The following is a 22,343-nucleotide window of genomic DNA, read 5'->3' as shown; positions in this document are numbered from 1 at the left end:
CCTCTTCCTCAGGGTCTGTCTATGCAGGCCTTGAGCTCACTTTGTAGCCTAGGCTGGTCTCAAACTCACAACAAACCTCCTGCCTCTGCCTCCCGAGTGCTGGGATTACAGGCATAGCCACCATGCCTGTTTTTTTTTTTTTTTCTTTTTGGAGACAGAGTCTTGCTATGCAGTTCAGTTTGGCCTTGAGCTCATTTTGTAGTTCAGGCTGGTCTTTAACTTGCAGTGATCCTCCTGCCTCAGCCTCCCATGTGCTGGGATTACAGTCATGTACCACTATGCTAAGCTATCCAGTTGGTCTTATAGCTTGAAAACCCCTGCCTGGGTCTACAGATAAAATAAGGATATGCATTCAGAAGGTTTGAGGCAGGAGGATCCTAAATTGAAGCTAACCTGAGGGTACATAATAAGCTCAAGTCTGAGCTACATAGGAAGACCCTGCCTCAAACAAAACAAAACACTATGCAGGAGGACACATGCCTGGAATCCTATCATTCAAGAGGCTACATAATAAGTTTGAAGCTACTCTGATCTACATAGATACCTGGTCTGAAAAAAACCAAAAAGCAAGAAAAAACAAACAAACAAACCAACAAACCAAAAAACACTGGGTATGGTGGTTCATGCCTATAATCTATGCACTCTGGGAGGCTGAGGCAAGAGGGATCAGAAGTTCGACTCCAACCTGGGCAAAATGAAGAGGCCTGGGTCCAATCCCAAATACCACACATGTGAAAGAAGAGAGAGAGACAGACAGACAGAGATACAGAGACAGAGACAGAGAGAGAGAAGAGAGGGAAAGAAGGATAGAGAGAAAGAAGGAGAGGGGTAGGAAAGGAACAGAAAAGAGAAAGGGGGGCCGGGAATACAGCTCAGCGGCATACGCACCTGCATGGCAGGTGCAAGGTCATGAATTCAATCCCCGGTACCAAAAATTAAAAAAAAAAAAAAAAAAAAAAAAAAAAAAAGAGAGAGAGAGAGAAAGGGAAAGAAGGAGAGGGGAGAGAGGCAAGCGAAGACCATGTGCACAATTTGTTTGCTACTGTCCTGGAGCTGCAAAGAAACTATAAGGACCACAGGGGAAAAACAGTGCTGTCTTTCACAGGATGACCTTATTGCATTTGATGCAAAACTCCTTTGCTGGTGGCCTACACTGTCATACTCTCCCATTAGTCCAGAGTCTTCTACAGAAAGTTACAGAGAGCTGGGCGTACATATCAACAGCAGAGCACTTGCCTAGAAAGTTGCCAAGGAAGTCATTAAGAATTGTAGAAGAGGGGGCTGGGGATTTAGCTCAGCGGCATAAGCACCTGCCTTGCAAGCAGACAGTCATGAGTTCGATCCCTAGTACCGATAAAAAGGAAAAAGACAAAAAAAAAAAAAAGAATTGTAGAAGCAAGGTCTTACTGAAGTTACTTTAGCAGGGAGCCAGAGAGGAAAAGTGACTTACTTAAGATTACAGTGCTTGGTGCAAGACAAAAGTCTTCTGCTGGCCAATTTAGTTGCTGTTCTTGGCATGCCTACCACTATTCCTTTCTCAAATGTCCAATTCACCTTTGGTGACTACTGGTGAGCCAGGCTCTATATTGCAACTTCTCCATTGCTTAGTATCTGCTAAGCACCCAGGAAATAATCTGATAGAGCTCTGGAAGAGCACTGTGCTCCTGATGTGTGATTTTGCATTAAAATAAGAAATACATACAGATTGGAGGGGTAACTCATGGGAACAGTGCTTGTCTAGCAAGCACACAGAACCTGGTTTCAAACCCTAGATCTTCAAACCACACCCCCAAAACAAAAAACAACTATAAGCTCTACATGTATGCCATTCATGCACGTGTACATGCAGATGGTACCTGGCACAGTTACTAAAACCCTTGGAAGCTCTAGAGTGTCGAGAGTCTCTTGTACACTAATGAGATGACTGGCAACTGGGAGCCCTTTGGGGTTTGGGTGGGTCATCACAGAGACCAAAACACGATTAGACAGTCAGCCTGTTAGCTCCATGCCCCCACTTCTGGGATAGGGAAGGGGCTGAAGGTGGAGTGAGTTGATCTCCAGTGGCCAATGAGGTGACTAGTCATGCCTGCATAATAAAGCCTCCATAAAAACCCGAAAGGGGAGAATTCCAAGAGTTTCCAGATGTTGAACTCATGGAGATTCTAGGAAACTGTACATCCAGAAAGTATATCAGAGCACCATGCTGTTTCTCTTTTAACCTTGCCCTATATAGCTCTTCCATCTGACTGTTTATTTGTATTATTTACAATACTGTGAATTGTGTTTGGTCTGGTTTGGCGGAATGGGGGATTGAACCCAGGGTCTCCATACACTGAACTATATCCCCTGCTCGCATTATTTTCAGACAGTATCTTGCTAAATTGCCCAGGCTGGCCCTGAACTTGTGATCTTCCTGCCTCTGCCTCTTGAATAGAGGGGAGAATTGAAATTTTTTCCATCTTAAAGGAAGAAATGTGCACTTGAGGCAGAGCACATGCCTATAATCCTAGCACTCTGTGAGGATTATAAGTTTTGAGTCTTATAACTTATAAGTTATAAGTCTTATAAGTCTTATAACTTACAAGTTATAAGTTTTGAGGATTATAAGCTAAGGTAGGAGGATCACAAGTTTTGAGTCCAAACCTCTGGGCAACTCATTGATTTAACAAGACCTTGTCTCAAAATAAAAAATAAAAAATTACTGGTGCCACATTTGGGAGTGATGGTGCTGGGGATTTACCTCAGTGGCGTAAGTGCCTGCCTTGCAAGCGAACAATTGTGAGTTCCATCCCTGGTACCAAAAAAAAAAAAAAAAAAAAAAAAAAAAAAAACCACACACACACAAAAAAAGAGATGTAAGACTGTAATCCCAGCACTTGGGAGGCTGAGGCAGGAAATTTGCCAGTGAGACCCTGTCTCAAAAATTAATTAATTACTAGTACCATTGAGCCTCAAGTTTAGACTTAAGAAGTAGTTTAGAACAAAAAAAAGTTACAGCCAAACAACTTTGCCAAACAAAAAAGACTATGAATGAAAATTTAAACATCATCTCTAAAAAAATGTTCAGGGGGCCAGGAGTTTAGCTCAGTGGCACAAGCACCTCCTTGGCAAGCACGATGTCATGAGTTTAATCTTCAATACCAAAAAAAAAAAAAAAAAAAAAAAAAAAAAGCTCAAGTACTATAGAATAACTTTGGAAAATATTAATATTACATGGTGAAAAGGCAGAAGACAAAAGTTCATAGTACATAATAATTTTTTTTCTCAGTACTGGGGATTGAACCAAGGGTCTCTATACAGACTTATATCCTCAGGCCTTCTTTATGCTTATTTTGGGACAAGGTCTCACTAAGTCATGAAGTTGCCTTGAATTTGCAATCTTCCTGCCTCAGCTTCCCAAAATGTTGGGACTAGAGACATTTACCTGCAGGCAGGGTGTTCATACTATATATATATTTTGGGTGGGGGGGAGTACTGGGGATCAAACTCACAACCTCGCACTTGCAAGCAGGTGCTTATGCCACTGAGCTAAATCCCCAGCCTGACTCATGTATATTATAATTAAAACTAAAAATATAAGTTTATGTAGTGGCACACACATATAGGCCCAATTACTCAGGGGGTAGAGGCAAGAGAAAAAGTTGAGGCCAGGAGTTCAAAGCCAGCCAGAGTAACACAGGGAGACCCCCATCTCAAAATAAATAAATAAAAATAAAGTAAAATAAAATATGGAGCCGGGCATGGTGGCACATGCCTACAATCCCAGCACTTGGGAGTCTGAGGCGGGAGGATCATTGCAAGTTCAAGACAAGCCTGGGCTACAAAAATGAGCCCGAGGCCAGCCTGAACTGCATACCGAGACCCTGTCTCAAAAAGACAAAATAAATAAATAATACAAAATAAAATAAAATAGAAAGACTAAAGCTGGCTGTGGTGGTGCATACCTATAATTCCAATACTCTTGGAGGTTGAGGAAGTTGGATCAGAAGTTTGAGCCCATCCTGGGAAACTCAGCAAGATGTTATCTCAAATACTAAACTAAATGGCTGGCGATACAGTTCAGCATGAAGACCCTGGGCTTAATGATCAGTGCAAGAAAGAAAGGAAAGAAGGACAGGCAGGAAGAAAAAGGGGAGGAAGGTAGACAGAGAAAGATATTCAACAAGGAACCACTAGAAGCCTACGTTTCTAATAAAAACCACTCTACTGGTGGTTTAAAGTTCTAATGTTAGAGAAAGCATTAGACAAATACTCAGAGTTTCTCTGCCAGTGTGGTGTGGTGGTACATGGCTATAATCCCAGCACTCAGGAGGACAAAGCAGGAGGATCACAGTGAATTCAAGGCCAGCCTGGGCTACACTGCAAATTCAAGGCCAAATTAGACTACACAGCCAAACTCTATGTCAAAACAAACAAACAAATAAACACAAAAAAGAAAAAACAACCAGTACTTGAGAGGCTGAGGGAAGAGAATCTCCAGGAGTTCAAGGCCAGTCTCAACTACATAATGAGTTCAGGGTAAGCCTGAATTGCATATCAAAACCCTGCCTCAAAAAAACAAATAAATGGGGCTGGGGATTTAGCTCAGCGGCATAAGCGCCTGCCTTGCAAGCAGGCAGTAGAGAGTTAGATCCCTGGTACTGATTAAAATGAAAAAGACAAACAAAACAAATAAATATAAAAAAGTTTCTCTGCCAAGTGTGATATGGCCTTAGGTAAACCATTTCTCCTTGGCACCTCCATAGGATCCACAGGGAGAGTACCCCTCTTAGTGCTCTCAGGGCACTGAGCAAACTCAGTAAACTGAGTTTAAAATATAAACTGAATGTAAAAATAAATTTAAGTCAGGCGTGGTGGCTCACGCCTGTAATCCCAACACTCGGGAGGCTGAGGCAGGAGGATGGTTTCAAGTTCAAGATCAGCCTGGGCTACAAAGTGAGCTCAAGACCAGCCTGAACTGCATAGAGAGACTCGTCTCAAAAGACAAAAAGAAAGAAAGAAAGAAAGAAAGAAAGAAAGAAAGAAAGAAAGAAAGAAAGAAAAGTTTAAAAGTCACAGTATAAGCTTAGTGGCAGCACCTGCCTGGCAAGCAAGAAGCCCTGAGTTTGATCCCTGGTTACCCCTCCGCAAAAGATAAGTTTAAAACAACATAAACTGTCCTTTCATCAATTTTTTTTTGGGGGGGGGGTCTTTTTGAGACAGAGTCTTAGTAAGTAGTTCAGGCTGGCCTTGGGCTCACTTTGTAGCCCAGGCTAGCCTAGAAATCACACTCACAGTGACTCTCCTACCTCAGCCTCCCAAGTGTTGGGATTACACACATGGGTTACCATACCTGGATGTTTTTGGCTTTTTGAGATACGTGTTGCTAAGTAGTTCAGGCTGGCCTGAAACTCACTATGTAGCCCAGGGTGGCCTCAAACTTGCAGCATTCCTACTGCCTCAGCCTCCCAAGTGCAGGGATTACAGGTGTGCACCACCATACCTGGCTAATTCTTCATAATTTTTGATAACCACAAATAACTAAGAAGATACAAAATTTATATGTATCAAAAGAACCAGTATCAATAATGTTATACAGTTACTAGATTATGTCTTCCACCACCAACACAGCTGGACTAATGGAGCAATACAACAGACATCTTAAACTCCCAAAAGAGACAAAGGAGGCTCATCACTGCTCTCTTTTTTTGTGCCTCCTTTGCCTCCCACCACTCCATCTCACCTGGGGCTGTTTTCCTTTCAAAATGGGAATTTTGAAAAAGTCCCAACCGAAGTCAACCAGAAAATGGAAAGACTCATGGAAATGAGCATGCTGTTTTTTTTTTTTTTTTTGTCTTTTCCGTTTTTATCGGTACCAGGGATTCAACTCATGACTGCCTGCTTGCAAGGCAGGCGCTTATGCCGCTGAGCTAAATCCCCAGCCCGAGCATGCTATCTGCTAAGAAGAGAGGTAAGTTACACACCTGTCAGAGTATAGAGAAACTGCTCTTCTCCCTGCTCTACTTGGTTCCTTCTGTTGTCCAAAACCTTCTTGACGGTGTCCATTAGGCCAAATGTATGTGCTACATTGTTGAGGACAGCTGCATCTATTTAAAACAAAATACATGCCTGTAAAATTCAAACAGTAATGTCCTACTAGCTCCCTATTAAGCCACTTACAAATATCAATTGACCCAGAAATTATAGGACTCTCCTTATTGCTACTCTGTGTGTGTGTGTGTGTGTGTGTGTGTGCGCGCGCGTGTGCACGCACATACACATGCACACATGCATGTGCATACACATGAATAAGATACAATCCAGTCTTTTTTGTTCGTTTGTTTGTTTTGCAACAGGGTTTCAGTATGCCTTCCTGGTTAGTCTTAAACTCACTACACAGCCCAGGCTGGCCTCAAACTCCCAGTGATTCCCCAGATCAGTTTTCCAGAGTGCCAAGATTACAGGTGTGCACCACCATGCCCTGCATTTTCTTTTCTTTTTTCTTTTTTTTTTTTTTTTTTTTGTCTTTTTCCTTTTTATCGGTACCAGGGATCGAACTCACAACTGCCTGCTTGCAAGGCAGGCACTTACACTGCTAAGCTAAATCCCCAGTCCCGCCCTGCATTTAAAAAAAAAAAAAATACTGTCTCAAAGCCAAGTGTGGTTGTTCATACCTGTCAACCCAGTACTTGATAGGCTAAGGCAGGAGGACGACTGCAAATTTGAGGGAGGGTCAGGTTATATAATGAGTTCAGGACCAGCCTGAACTACATAGTAAGACCTTGTCTCAAAGAAATGTTTAAAAAAAGAAATCCACCTATAATATACTCTCTCAGCCTGTTTCTTCCCTGGTAGTTTTCATCTCAATAAATGGCATCATCATCACATATATCAGGTCTGTTTAATCCCCAGAACTCTAAAACAGAAGGGAAAATAATAAATATATGGTATTACCACTCATAATTCAGGTAAAAAAAATCTATGAATTATCCTGTGTGTCTTTTTTTTTTTTGGTACCAGGGATTGAACTCATGACCTTGTGCTTACTAGGCTTTTGCCATTGAGCTAAATCTCTAGCCCCTAGACAGTGTCTTACTATGAAGTTTAGGTGGGCCTTGAACTCACTTTGTAGCCCAGGTTGGCAATGAACTTGCAGAAATCCTCCTGCTTCACCCTCCCAAGTGCTGGGATTACAGGCAGAGTGCTGGAATTACAGGCATGCACTACCACACGTGGCTCCCACAGCATTTCTTGCTTGGACTAATCTTTTTAAATTTTCCAATGGGTCTTTCTGTTTTCATGCTTGAACTATAGTCAGTCCTCTACATAGCAACTTGAGTGATTTTTTTTTTTTCTTTTTCCTCTCTTTTTTACTTTCTGCACTATTGGCAATTGAACCCAAAGACTTCACACTGAACTACTCCTTCATCACTTTTTATTTTTTGGACAGGGTCTTGCTAAATTACCCAGGCAGAGCTGGGTATGGTGACACACGCCTGTGATCCCAGCACTGAGGAGGCTGGGACAGGAGGATCACTGCAAGTTTGAGGTCAGCCTGGGCTACACAGTGAGTTCCCGGACGGATTGAACTGAACCAAACCAAACCAAAAACATGGTTGGGTGTGGTGATACTCACCTATCATTTCAGCACTTGGGAAGCTGAGGCAGGAGAACTGCCTTCTATTTGTTCAAGGCCAGCCTGAATTACAAAGTGAGACCCTTTCTCAAAAACAAAACAAAATGGAATGATGCACTTATGAATAGGGAACAGGTGTCTTAACTTTTAAGAGCCTCAATTTTCTTTTCTGTACTAAATAGATAATAACATCTGTATATCAGTATTGTTGTGAGGCTAACAAGACCCGCCACCTTTACGAGTTCTCAATAAATGCACACTGTGTTTAGGATCAGCACACATACCTGTCACCTGGAAGGGAGCCTGGAGAAGCCGCTGCTGAACTCCCCTGAGCAGCTCCTCTATTTCCTTCTGGATGTTGCAGACAACCTCCTCCATCAGCCCTACATCAGCTATTCCTTTCCAGAACATCAAAGTGTCTTCTGGCACAAGAAGAATAAGACAGAGGTGAGCAAAGGATGCTAACAAGATACCTCTATAATGTTAAATCAAAAGTATTCAAAAATATTCCTTGTTAGGTTATTTCTGGGCAAAGGAAAGCAACTTTGAGGACACCATCTACCTCCCTAAAATGGTACTAATGAAATGACTTTTTCAGACCTTCAGGGGCTTGGGATGATCACTCAATTTGTCATGCCCTCAATTTGTAATGGCTCTGCTATAAAAATCAACATGCTCCCCACTAATAATATTAAGTTAGATCTTAAATAAGCATTAAATATTATTTGATTAAATTAAAATTTAATTTGAATTATATAATATTTATTATAAAAGATAATAAAGATAGTCAAATAAATATTAAGATATACTCACCCTAGTCCTATACTTAAGAAAAACACTATTTGGATAAATAGGGCCATAAGCTCCCTGCAGGTAGTAGTAATGTACCTAGCTTCTAGCAACACAGCTAACTAAAAAATAGGTAATGATAAATGTTTATTAGAATAATTAATAAGTGGAGGGTAATTTGAACCTCTTCTGGTCTCCTTTAAGTGTATCATTAATTATCAGCCTGTATACCACTTGCTACCTAGTTTTCCCTTCTAACACCCTGAAGCCTAGTTTAGCTAAGAAATGTGCCCAAGTCAGCAGCAGTTTGATAGGACAAAAAGCATGGACCAGAGAGTTACACAGCTGAATTCAGTTCTGACACTTGGTGGTGGTATGACCAGGCTTGGGCAGCTGGAGAGCCTTTCTGAACCCCTGTTTCTTCCTGTGTAAAATGTGACTTAGGGTGGTTATGTGGATTAAAATAAAACATTTGTAGCTATAGTTAGTATTCATATGCAATGAGAAAAATCAGCAAAAGTAATTAACAGCTCTTCTTTTTCTATGATCATAATGATGATGAGGGTCAGAAAAAATCTGCCAGAGAGCTGGGCGGCAGAGAAAGGTACCTGAAATTTCCTCAGAGTCTTTCTTCACACCCTCCTCGGTGGCCATGGTGACGGCAGCAGTGAGAGCAGAGTTCCACTCCAGCCCCGCCTCCTCCATGCTCTCTTCGGAGATGGCGATCTGTGTGATGCCACCTAAGGGGAGCCCATCCGATGAAGAGCCAGTGAATTTGATGAGAGAGGGGTCATCATCCTCTACCTCACACCCATCCCGAGGCCTTGTTATTCTAACACACTCACCTCTTGCCTGCGGATCTCTATTTTTAAAACTAGAGTCATGGGAATAGGGAGGCAAATATTAGATTTTCTTTAAAAAAAAAAAAAAAAAACCAACAAAGAAACAAAACAAAACGAGAGGGCCAGGGATTTGGCTCAGTGGCATAAGTGCCTCCCAGACAAATGTGAGGTTGTGAGTTTGATCCTGGGTACCAAAACAAAACAAAACAATAAAACTTGCCTTAGAAAAGAAAATGCTTTTGTTTTTAGGCTAGAAAAGGAAAGATAACACAACATGGCAATCTACTTCCTGACCAGATGCTTTTGAAAGAGCCCAAAGATAGGCATGGTTGCAGGGCTGCCCATTCAGGTTCCCCAAGGGCTAGGAGGACAGGAAGTAATGCAGGGGCAGGGTGTTTTGCCAGGAGCCCTGCTCCATGCACGTTCAACACTACGTACCTAAAATGTATGATGCTGCTATGTCATATTTTTTTTTTCTTTTTTTTTGGTCTTTTGTCTTTTTATCGGTACCAGGGATCGAACTCACAACTGCCTGCTTGCAAGGCAGGTGCTTATGCCGCTGAGCTAAATGCCCCAATGCTGCTATGTCTTATTTATCAGCCACCAAAGAGAAAGCAAGAAATGGAGACCAAAAAAGTCAGGTAAGAGATCCATAAATAACAGATTCACAGAGAAAAAGAACAAAGCAACATCTTTACTATTGATTGTCTATGAAGATTTAAAACAAAAAGATTGGGAAAAATCAAACTGATCCAGACAGCAATACAGACAATGTAGACTCTATGCACTTAAGCGCCTGCCTTGCAAGCAGGCAGTTGTGAGTTCGATCCCGGTACCGACAAAAAAAAGAAAAAAATCGAACAAAGGAATAATACCAATTATAATAATTAATAATCAAGTAAAGCAGTTTTGGCCAAAGAAAAATGAAGTGACTTATTTTAAAGCATTTTTTACTGTTCAAGTCAAAGAATCAAGAATCCAAACTGTTAGAAATTTTATACTTCCTGAACAGGAGTTAGGTTACAAGAGATTTAGCATGTATTCACTCTGGTTACTCAGAAAATATTAGGACTGGCCAAAAGAAAAGTTGTGTGTATGTGAGAGGGGATGACTAGGCAGTGAATCCCCACATTCCTAGCCCTTTTTTTTTTTTTTTGGTCTTTTTCTTTTTTATCAGTACCAGGGATTGAACTCACGACTGCCTGCTTGCAAGGCAGGCGCTTATGCCGCTGAGCTAAACCTCCAGCCCCTCCTAGCCCATTTTTATTTTGAGAAAGGCTTGCTAAGTCACTAAGTGAAAGGTTGTTGTTTAAGCACAGTAATTCCCTAACCTTTTAGCTCCTTAAGCATTCATGTGACTCTCTGTTGGGTATATTTTAATTTTTTTTTTTTTTTTTGGTGGTAACGGGAATTGAACTCACGAACCTCGTACTTGCTAGGCAGGAACTTATGCTGCTGAACTAAATCCCCAGCCCCTTTTTTGTCTTTTTTGAGATGGGATCTCACTATGCAGTTCAGGCTGGCCTTGAGCTCACTTTGTAGCCCAGGCTGGTCTTGAACTCACAAGGATCCTCCTGCCTCAGCCTCCCGAGTGCTGGGATTACAGGTGTGAGCCACCACACCCGGCAGTATATTTTAAATTTAACAGCAGTATTTGATGCACCTTTTTTTGCTGGAAACAGTCTCTCAGTATGTGTTCCAGGCTATCCTTGAACTGGCAATCTTCCTGCCTTGGGCTCCTAGTGCTGGGAATGCAGGTATGGGCCACCATGATGCACTTTATCCACGTGTGCTATGGCTTCAGCTCTGAATCTTTTAGTACAATTTCTCACATAGTTACATCCTTCCTGGATGATGATGAGGAAGAGCCCTCGGCTCCAGCTCAACAAGCCTGAAATTAAGTGGGTGCCCATCCTGGTTATCTGTCATGAAGCCTCAGGGGCATCAGGAACCACTCAGGCAGAGTTCCCTAATCCTGACAGTGGCATCTCCATAGTCCAGGCCAGTCCATGGTGCATGGGCTCTGACACAACACACTTCAGCAGCTGAAAATCAGTTGTCAGTCTATTTACTACACCTTCCTTGCTAGACCACTACAGAGCAAAGGATTTTTTTTTTTTTTTTTTTTGGTACGAGGAATCAAACTCGTGATCTCATGCTCGCCAGGCAGGTGCTGTGCCACTGAGCTATATCCCTGGTCTGAGCAAAGGATTTTTAAAACAGTCTAATTTCAGCCTTGATATGTGAAATGGCATGCAAGTGAGATCACCGCATATGCATTATAAATATGGAGTATCTTTTAATGTTTACCATGTATTGTCAAAAAAAAAAACAAAACAACAAGAGTCAGGAATGGTGGTGCACGCCAGTAATCCCAGCACTCTGGATGCTGAGGCAGGAGGATCACCTCAAGTTCCAGACCAGCCTGGACTATAAAGTGAACTCAAGGCCAGCCTGAACTGCATAGCAAGACCCTGTCTCAAAAAAAAAAAAAAAAAAAAAAAAAAAAAGAAGGAGCCAGGGATGTCTCTCAGTGTAGAGGGGCCCTGGGTTCCATCCTCAGCACCACAAAAAAGGCAACAAAACCATACAAAACAACTTCACAAAACACAAGGAAGAAGATCTGTCCAAAAAGAATTACTTAAGAAGAAGGTGGGGGGAATCTGTTTCCGAAACACAGACTTGCACCCAAAATTATCATACCTTCCAAGGCACATCAATGCTCATAAGAAGTGAAATTAAGAAACAGCAGCGAGAAATGAGGGCAAGTGCTGCTGAGAAGCACAGCGGGTTTTCAGGTGGTTTCCTACCCCCTACCATCGGCCGAAGTGGGTGTCTGCACCACACTTGTTTGCTGTCCCGGCACTGGAGCTCGCGCACTGCTAATCAGAAGATCAAATTTGGTGCTTCGGCAGGTATTGGAGCACACTTTGTCATGCTGGTAAAAGTCAATCTGTCCAGAGTCCATCATTTTCCTGTAAAGGAAGACAAAAAGTACTGAATCAGCCTGTACTTCCTCAAGACAGAACTGGGACCACATCGAAGAGGCTACTCTAGGATTGGTGAAATCTAAGGGTATCAGAAGTCATTAGGCTGCAGAACTTCTGAGTGGGACTACCAGCTTTTCATTGGTCCTGCCTGCATTCATCAGTACTTCCCTTTTCTTCTGAGCTTACTGATTGCAAGTACTCCTTCCACTTGCTATTACCCCTGGTCTTCAGGTAGACACTAAGAACGTTACAGGATTCTGGGTGTGGTGGCCCATGCCCTGTGATCCCAGCACTCAGGAGGCTAAGGCAGGAGTTCAATATAGCGAAGAGAGGAACTGAGATGTATTAAAGTAAAAAGATAAAAATTATGCATTCTTTCCATCTAATGACAAAGGAATAGGACAAAGAATAAAAGGTCTTTATTGTAATAAGATAAAGGGAAAAAAATGTGTTCACGTGCACAAATTGTTGTAAATAATGGAATCCTGATTCCCAAATGTAGAAAAACAGCTTTAAAAATAGGTAGGTTAGGGCCAGCGATTTAGCTCTGCCTGGCAAGCACAAGGTCACGAGTTCGATCCCCGGTACCAAAAACAAGAAAAAAAGAAATAGAGAACAATGTTAGTTATACTAAACCTTCTCTAGAAAATATCCTTACAATTGTATCCACAAGACAAACACTGTTATCATAGGCCATGGACAAAGAATCAGGTATGGGCTGGGATATAGCTCTTTGGCATAATGCCCACCTGGCAAGTGTGAAGTTGTGAGTTCAATCCTCTGCACACAAAAAAAGAAAAAAAAGACAGTGTTTTTTTTTTTTTTTTTTTGGTACTGGGGATTGAATTCACAACCATATGCTTGCTAAGTAAGTGCTTAGCCACTAAGCTAAATCCTCAGCCCCTAAAAAAGACAGTATTTTAATTACAGTAAACTGTGTTACAATGTCATTTGGCTTTTGCTAGATTTCTTTTTTTTTTTTTCTTTTGGCTTTTGGTTTTTTGAGACAGGGTCTCACTATGTAGCCCAGGCTGGTCTACATACTTGCAATAATCCACCTTTCTCAGCCTTCCAAATACTGGGATTATAGGCATGTGCCACCACGCCCAGCACTGGAATGCATTTTTTAAATTATGTATCTTGATATTAATGCCATTTTATCATGACTGATGTAACTGTGATAAATTGTGGGATTGGGGAGGGTTGGAGCTCTACTTTTGTTCCTTCATCAAAGTTGTTTAGACTATTCTGAGTCTTTTTTATTTATACAGAAATGCAAGAATCAAAATGTTAATCTTTATGAAAAATGATAGTTGACAGTTTGATAAGGGATTATGTTTTCTGATCTTTATTATTTTCTTCTATTCATTTTTGGTTTCATTCTGTATTTAAATAAAAAATTATGTATCTCTGACAACAAAATTGCATGTGAAGAAGAGATTTAACATTTTCTGTAGAAAATATAGAAAACTATAGCTGGGTGTGGTGGCTCACACTTGTAATTCCAGAGTTTTGGAAGCTGAGGCAGAAAGATTGCTATATGAGCCCAGCCTGGATAACTTAGTGAGTCTTAGTCTCCAAATAAAAATTTAAACTGGGAGTGGTGACACATGCTTGTAGTGCCAGCACTTAAGCTGAGGCAGGAGCTTACTTGAGAATCTGAGGCCAGCCTGGGCTACACAGTGAGTTCAGGGTCAGCAGTGAGACCTTGTCTTTAAAAAATAAACAAATAATCAAACAAACAAACCAAGAAAATAACTGTCCTTTAAAAATTTCCCACAATGTTTTGGCATTAAATTTTATTTTCTGACTGGGTGTGGTAGCACACACGTGTAATCGCAGCATTCAGGAGACTGAGACAGGAGGACTGCTGTGAGTTCAAAGCCAACCTTAGCTACATAAGGTTCAAGGTTAGTCTGCACTAGTGAAACCCTCAGAGGGAAAAAAAAGTTTTTTCTGTGTGTCTGTTTTAACATAGCTAAAATCACAGTGCTTAGTCAATTTTTTTTTCCGCCTCAGAACTAGAGATTGAACCCAGGGCCTCACACATGCGAGGTGAGTGCTATGCCACTGAGCTGTATCTCCAGTCTGCTTTGGTCCATTTGTTGTTGTTCCTCTAGAGACATAATCTCACTATTTGGCCCAGGCCAGCCTTGAAACTTAACTCATTGCCCAGATTTGCCTCAAACTCATAGCCCTCCTGCCTCAGCTTCCTGACTAGTGGGATAACATGTGTGCACCACCACATCTACCTCATCAATTTTATTTTTATTCCCATTACATCATAAGTGTTTTTCCATGTAAAAACTCCTCAGAAATATTTTAAGGATTATAAAATAACCCTAGGATTCATATTTTTTTCTTTACTATGGTCATATATATTTAGATAAACCTTTTTTTTTTTTTTTTGTCTTTTTTGAGACAGGGTCTCGCTATGCAGTTCAGGCTGGCCTTGAGCTCACTTTGTAGCCCAGGCTGGTCTCGAACTCAAATCGATCTCCCACCTCAGCCTCCCAAGTGCTGGGATTACAGGCGTGAACCACCACGCCCGGCTGACAAATCATAATTTACTTTTAGAAGTCCCTTCACTACATTAAAGCAGACTATAATTTTGATGATAGTAAACAATGTTGAACTGAATTTTTTATGCTTGAACCTCTACAAGCATTATAGATTTACCTCAGGATAGATAATTTTACAAAGATTTTAAAGGACAAAGGGGCTGGAGATATAGTTCAGTGGCACAGCGCCTGACTGGCAAGCATGTGGTCCTGAATTTAATTCCCAGTACCAAAAAAAAAAAAAAAAAAAAAAAAAACAAGAAAGGGAGAGACAAAAAGATACTTGTAATTTTTGAAAACATTTAAAAATTTTCTATCAGTAGGTGAGTGTTCAAGGAATATCAACTAATACTAACTTTCAAGGAGGGAAAAACTATATTGGCAAACTTGTTAACAAAAGGAGCCGAGGGTGGGGATAGTCCACATTCTGATGTTTGTCTCTGAGGTGGCAAGAACTCATTTGCTGCATGGAACTGTTACTCCCCAACTGCACCCTTCTAGTTGACCAGATTCTCAGGCTGGTCAGGCAGCCTACAATTCCTGTCCCTGGCTGGCCATCTTCAGCAGGACTGTCATCTATTCTGAGCTTCTCTACCCAAGACTGAATCCTACCCCACATCTTGAGATCAGAAAAATTTGCCCTAGATCAACTTAATCTTCTGTCTCTCCTGATTTTTTTTTTGTATCAGGAATCGAACTCAGGACCTTGTGTTTGCCAGGCAGGTGCTGTGCTGCTGAGTTATATTCTTGGCCCCTCTCTCCCAACAATTTGAAGATAAACTGAGGGCTAGGAATGCAGCTCAATGATAGAGTACCTGCCTCATATGTACAAAGTCTTAGGTTTGCACGGGGGAAACAAAATACACAAAAAGAAAGATTAAGAGTAAGCTGAAAAGAAAGAACAAGTTGATGAAGGTCAAATAATGCATGGAGCCTGCATGACACATTCCCATAATCCCAGTACTTGGGAGACAGAGGCAGAAGGATCATTTTGAGTTCAAGGCCATTTTGAGGGACTCTTAACTAAAAAAAAAAAAAAAGAAAAAGAAAAAAAAAAGCCAGGTGTAATGATGCACACTTGTCATCCCCACACCACTCGGGAGGCTGAATCATGAGGATTGCCATGAATTTGAGGTCAGCCTGGACCACACAGTGAGTTCAAGGCCACCTGTACTACAAAGCAAGACCCTGTCTCAAAAAAAAAAAAGTAAAGAAAGAAAAAAAGCAAGCAAGCAAGTATGGAATGCACAAGCCAACCCTTCACACATATGTCAAAGAGAAAAGACTGGATTTCCATGATTAAATGTCCCAAGTTTATTGAGAGGCATATGCTTGCCTGTAATGCTTACCTGAGCATGATTCCACCCAAACGAATGGCTCTCTTCCAGTCCTTCAGGGTGGACTTGCCAGCCAGATGAACAAAATGCTTAGGGCTGATCAGCTGATCATTAAACTAAAGTAAAAAGAAAAATCCAAAGTAGTGCAATGCCAACTTGGTCAGGTCAAGAAAAAAAGAATGAAATGATAACTTCACTTGTCATGTGCAAAAAATACTCAAACAAAACTGTAATTTTTGTTGTTTTATCTTTTGAGATAGGGTCTTACTATGTAGTTCATGCTAGCCATGAATTCATGGGGACCCCCTGGCCTCAGCCTCCAAATGCTGGGATTATAGGGTGTGTGCCACCATTCCTGACACAAAATCTAATTCTTCTTTTTTTTGGTGCTGAGGATCAAACTCACGACCTCACACTTGCCAGGCAGGCACTTACAGTGCTGAGCCAAACCCCCAGACCAAAACCATACTTTTGATATGGCTTCCCTGTGTCAATAATGATCCTTCTATGGGTACAGTGCCCTCTCCTGGCACACAGCTATAGAACACAATGAGCCTCCGGCCTACAGAAGCTCAGAGATGGCATTGATCATTATCTAGAGTCCACTCACACCCTCAATTAGGCGGTTGGGGCTAGCATTGCAAAAGCTGATCAAATAGCTGGGCCAGGCGGCATATACTGTATTCCTAGCACTCAATCTGAGACAGGAGGATCTTCATGAGTTCAAGGCTAGCCTGAACTATATAGGAGATCTTGTCTTAAAACAAAACAAAAAGGCTGATCAAGTAAGCTAAAGTAATCTATTCAGCCCTAAGTATACAATTCAGGATGACAGGAAGAACAAGTACAGAAGAAACCAACATAAGTTCAAAGCCCAAAAAACCTATAATTATTAATCTAGGGTGACGTCATTATGCAGCACAGCTGTGACCACCAGTGGAGACAGAATAAACATCTATTTCTACATTATTCACTCGTGAAGATTACTTATTTTTATCAATAATTTTGAATAAATCCTATCCCAATTCATGCCAATGTGTATATATGCATGTATATATGTTTATACAAATGACTCTATTTGAACATGACTCTATTTGAACATTAAATAATTTTGTTAAGGGTCACTCAGTTAGTGATAGAGATGGGATTCCAATAATTCATTTAATGAACAAATATTTATTGATCATTATGAAAAACCCAGCACCATTCAGGCTATGGATATAGCCCAGTGACCAAGTACATACTTAGCAGATACAAGGTTCTGAGTCAATTCTCAACACATACATACCAGAAAAAAAAAGAAGAAGAAGAAAAAGAAGCAATGGGGTTTTTTTTGTTTGTTTTTTGTTTTTTTGAGACAGGGTCTCACTATGCAGTTCAGGCTGGCCTTGAGCTCACTTTGTGGCCCAGGTTGGTCTCAAACTCACAATGATTCTCCTGCCTCAGCCTTGTGAGTGCTGGGATTATAGGTGTGAGCCACCACGCTTGGCTAAGAAGCAATATTCTATGTGCAGAGTTTATATTGGTAAATAAAAAGACAAATTCTCTGCTCTTGTAGGATTGCTATGCTAGAGGGAGTTAAATCCAGGTCAACCTCATTTTAAAATGTTGGTTTTTTTTTTTTATCCTACTATGAGTAACACAGCAGAATATTAGTATAAATTTAAAACATTGATCTGGGGCTACAAAAGTTTTCCTTAGCTGAGCTCAATTTCTCACATTATATATATATTAAAAAATTTAGTAGAAGAGAGTGGGAAGGCAATGCAATGACACCTTTGAAATCAAAGAGCCCCAAGAGAGGCCTCAGCAAGGAGACAGTTACCTTGACACACTTCACATTTATTCCTGGACATACAAACTTCTTCCAGAGGAGGATGGCTTTGCTCTCCCCACAAGTTATGGGGTAAGCAATTTCCATGTCCTCATTTGCTTCTATAGTGCTTGCATCTGAAAATAGGAAAAAAAGTTACTTTATCAGACAAGTTTTCCCCAAAGCTCAAATTGCAAATTTCTAATTCTCTGGTTTCTCCATCACTCTCTGTCTTTTTTTTTTTTTTTTTTTTTTTGGTACCAGGGACCAAACTCATGAGCTCGTGCTTATCAGGCAAGCACTTGGGCCGCTGAGCTAAATCCCAGGCACCTAATCAGTTGCTCTTGCTGTTGTTGTTTAGGACCCTGTGGAAGAAGTTTGGCAGAACAACTCGCCCTTAGCAAGCTTTCACTATCTTTCACTATGTACTAAAGCCCACATTATCCACTTTTACACACATTGTTTAGTATTGATTAATTCTTAGAATAATCTTGTGAGGCAGTAATTGTTTCCTGTGCTTTATACAGAAGTGTATGAGCCTCAGAAAGATAAGCGATTTTCCCATGATTTTCCCATGGACATGCAGCTAAGAAGTGACAAAGTAGGACTCAGGTTTGTGCATTTCAGAGTTTCTCCCCGCAGGAGTCAACACATCATCAGTCCTGAAGGACAACTGCCCTGAGCACAGGGCTCAAACCCAAGGCTCCAATTTCTTTTTTCTTTCTTTTTTTTTTTTTATCGGTACCCGGGATCGCACTCATGACCGCCTGCTTGCAAGGCAGGCGCTTATGCCACTGAGCTAAATCCCAGCCCCGGGCTTTTTTTTTTTTTTTTTTTTGGCTCCAATTTCTTTGTGGGTTTCCGTTTTTATTTTTTACTTTTTAAATTTTTGATACTAAGGATCAAACCCAGGGTCTCATGCATTCTAGGTAAGAACTATCTCTTTGTGGCATATTTATGATAAAAAAATCTTTAGGGGCTAGGGATTTAGCTCAGTGGCATAAGCACCTGCCTTGCAACCCGGTGGTTGTGAGTTCGATCCCCGGTAACGATTTAAAAAAAAAAAAAAATTTTTTTTTTCAGGCTGTATGTGGTGGCACACCTGTAATCCCAGCATTTGGGAGGCTAAGGAAGGAGGACTGCCTTGAGTTCAAGACCAGCCTGAACTACATAGTAAATTCAAGGCCAATCTTTATTACAAAGTGAGACCCTGTTTCAAAACAACAACAAAAAGACTGTTTTCAGCTATGATAGCAGACTGATGTTAAACAATCCACTGGTAGCCCTGGGATCTCAACAGCATCTCAAGAAGTGCCACTACTGGTAGGCACGCAGGATGGGGGAAGACAGAAGGTACAGAAGCCACGAACTCTCAGACTGGTGGTGTAGTTCACTGGTACAGGGCTTGCTTAACATGTGCAAGGGTTAGGGTTCTATCCCTAGCACCAAAAATTTTTTAAAAAATAATCTCAATCAAAGAAAGGATACTAGAACAAAGACTTACCAATTCCTTCTTCAATTTTGTGTATCGTGTGGGTTTCTACTGCTACAACTGCCGTGTTGTTCTCCAACCCCGGTTCATAAATCCTGTTGTAAAAGTGTCCATCGATAAACAAACTATATGAATCATGAAAAAATTAATATTCATAACATAGGGTTAAAAAATTTGTTTTATTCTATCTCAAGGGAATAAATACATAGATACACTTTAAATCTGGGCCTGGTTGCCCATACTTCTAATCCTAGCACTTGGGAGGCTGATGCAGGAGGACTGCTACAAATCTGAGATCAGCAAGAGCTACAAAGTGAGGTTAAGGCCAGCCTGAACTACCTAGCAAGACCCTGTCTCACAAAACAAACAAACAAAAAATAAATACACACATACACTACTCTACTTTTATGTAGAGTAATGTAGAGTAACTAATGAACACAAGATTTTATCTCAACTTTACAACTCCACTTTTGATTAGTTGCTCATTGCGTGTATGTATTTTTGTGGTACAGGGGATCAAAACCATGGATCTTTGCACTGAGCTACATCCCCAGCCTTTATTTACTTATTTATTTTTGGTCTTTTTGAGACAGAGAACTATGCAGTTCAGGCTTGCCTTGAACTCGCTTTGTAGCCCAGGCTGGCCTTAAAACCCTGTCTCAAAAAAAGCAAAAATAAGCAAAATAAATAATTTAAATCAGAGTGGTGGCGTGCTTGCTTAGCATGTGAGACCCTGGGTTCCATCCCTATTACTAAAAATAAATAGGTAAACAAACATTTTAATTCACTTCACCAGTCTTATGTCAGAAATTGTTTATAGTAAGCTTGGAGTGTAGCTTATGGTATAGTATATGCTTAACAGGCACAATCGCCAGCACCAAAGAAGAAATTATTTACCTCAATTTTCCTTTAGATCTTACAATGTTTTGTTCACGTTTAACAATATTCCAAATGTCGGGGGTGGAAAGGAAATGGGAAAAAAATAGAGATGTATGATGTACATGTATCAATTCACCACAATGAATGTAATCATTATGTTCTGCAAACATGAACTGACAAAAAAAAATTTTTTTTTTGTCTTTTTCGTTTTTATCGGCACCAGGGATCGAACTTATGACTGCCTGCTTGCAAGGCAGGCGCTTATGCCACTGAGCTAAACCCTCAGCCCCAAACTGACAAAAATTTTAAAAAATTCAAAAGTGGGAGCTGGGATTTAACTCAGTGGCATAAGCACAAGGTTATGAGTTTGATTCCTGGTACCAAAAAAATAAAAATAAAAATTTAAAAGTGTCAACAAATATACAGAAGCTGGTCATGGTGGCATACACCTGTAATCCCAGCACTCAGGAGGCTGAGGCAGAAGGACTGTTGTAAGTTCAAGGCTAGCCTGGGATACAAAGTGAGTTCAAGGCCAGCCTGAACTCTATAGTGAAACCCTATCTCAAAAGACAGAAAAGAAAGAAGGAACTAATGAACACAAGATTTTATCTCAACTTTCAAGTTCACAGTGTCTGAACTCTGAAGCACTTCCCAACTATGCCACTCAACACTTCTTAGATTCTGCCATGTAACCACTTTACATATGTCATGGTTTATGTCCGTGGCCCCCAGGCCTCATGCATTTACATTATGCACTTGTGATTGGTTCATTGTCTAGTGCTTGGATTGGGGGTGTGAGTGCTATACTGGCCAACGGGTAGAACCAGGATGTAATGTAATGGCAGGAAGAAGGTGTGTCTCTCTCTTGGCAGTTTCGGCCTTGCTGTTTGCAGCTGCCATTAACTGAGGCCCTGCCATGCCACCCTGCCTTGGAGCCAAATGAGTGTGGACTGAAACCTCCAAAAACTGTAAGAAATAAGTCTTTCCTTCCCCAACTTTGGGCATCAGGTATTTTGTCTCAGAAACGAGTAAAAAGTTACTAAGACAATATATATATGTATGTATTTTTTGGCTTTTATAACTAGACTGCAAACCTCACCATGATGAGAATCTTTTGCTAAATTTCCTCTAACACCTTCATAATACAATGTATACTTTCTTTTTCTTTTTTCTTTTGGAACTAGGAGGGATAGATCCCAGGTCCCCTGCACTGAGCTACAGCCCTTCTTAAATTTATTTTGAGACAACATCTCATTAAATTACTAAATTGCCCAGGCTGTACTACTGATCCTTCTGCCTCTGCCTCCCAGAGTGTGGAATTACTCTGAGTGTACATCAACATACACAGCTTGATATATACTTTTTGATAGACTAAGCTTGATAATCTGACCACTCAAGACCAAAGAGAACTACAATAGTACTTTTTTCATGCGTTTTTGGTACCAGGGATCGAAATTACAACTTCGCGCTTGCTAGGCAGGTACTTGTGCCACTGAGCTAAATCCCTGGCCCTCGCATGTTTGTTTTAGAAGTACTTTTGTAGTTGCCTTGCCCATTGCCTTTTGAGTCTAACTACACTGACTTTCTTAACATAGGCTGAGGGTCTGTGCTACGCAGTATGAATTCAGAGGTGATAGCACACTCTTATAATCCCAGGACTCTGAAGACTGAGGCAGAAAGATCACCTCAGCAACATACAGAGTTCACAGACAGCCTCAACTGCCTAGCACAACCTGTCTCAAAAACAAAAAACTACCCTGGCTGCTCTGCTTCCCTGCTAGCTGCCTTCTGCCCACCATGAGCTGTTTCTCCTCTGCCCTCTTGCCTTGGAGTCAGCCAAGTAGGAACTGAAACTTCTACAAACTGTGAATTACAATAAACTTTTCCTCCTTTAAAAAACAAAAAGGAAAGTAAACATGTAAGAGCCACCTAACTCACCCTTAAAGAGCTCACAGTAGGAAGTAGGGGATACAAGGAAACAGACAGCTGCTGTAGTAAGAGGTAAAATGCCTAATACATGATACA

The 22,343-nt window shown here is 40.9% G+C and overlaps 1 protein-coding gene across 10 annotated transcripts in view; it reads right to left on the bottom strand.

Moving 5' to 3' along the window:
* Positions 1-22,343, bottom strand: part of Gmeb1 (glucocorticoid modulatory element binding protein 1) — a 37,848-nt gene that overhangs the window by 5,384 nt on the left and 10,121 nt on the right. For 7 of the 10 annotated variants that reach the window (XM_063235905.1, XM_063235910.1, XM_063235906.1 and 4 more), the window contains 7 exons: positions 19,452-19,564; positions 17,960-18,084; positions 16,147-16,250; positions 12,064-12,221; positions 9,013-9,144; positions 7,900-8,037; positions 5,964-6,086 (listed from right to left, as the gene is read on the bottom strand). In XM_063235905.1, the coding sequence (XP_063091975.1) occupies positions 5,964-6,086; positions 7,900-8,037; positions 9,013-9,144; positions 12,064-12,221; positions 16,147-16,250; positions 17,960-18,084; positions 19,452-19,564 (893 nt within the window). The remainder of the gene's footprint in view (positions 1-5,963; positions 6,087-7,899; positions 8,038-9,012; positions 9,145-12,063; positions 12,222-16,146; positions 16,251-17,959; positions 18,085-19,451; positions 19,565-22,343) is intronic. The other 3 variants (XM_013154158.3, XM_003471261.5, XM_063235912.1) reach the window with 2 other exon arrangements.

This window comes from Cavia porcellus, unplaced genomic scaffold, assembly GCF_034190915.1.
Source record: "Cavia porcellus strain 051 isolate PalLab524CR breed Dunkin Hartley unplaced genomic scaffold, mCavPor4.1 scaffold_25, whole genome shotgun sequence".
In the NCBI taxonomy this organism is placed as follows: Eukaryota; Metazoa; Chordata; class Mammalia; order Rodentia; family Caviidae; genus Cavia; species Cavia porcellus.
Note: the sequence above shows the minus strand (reverse complement) of the source record. Positions and strands in the feature narration are given on the sequence as shown.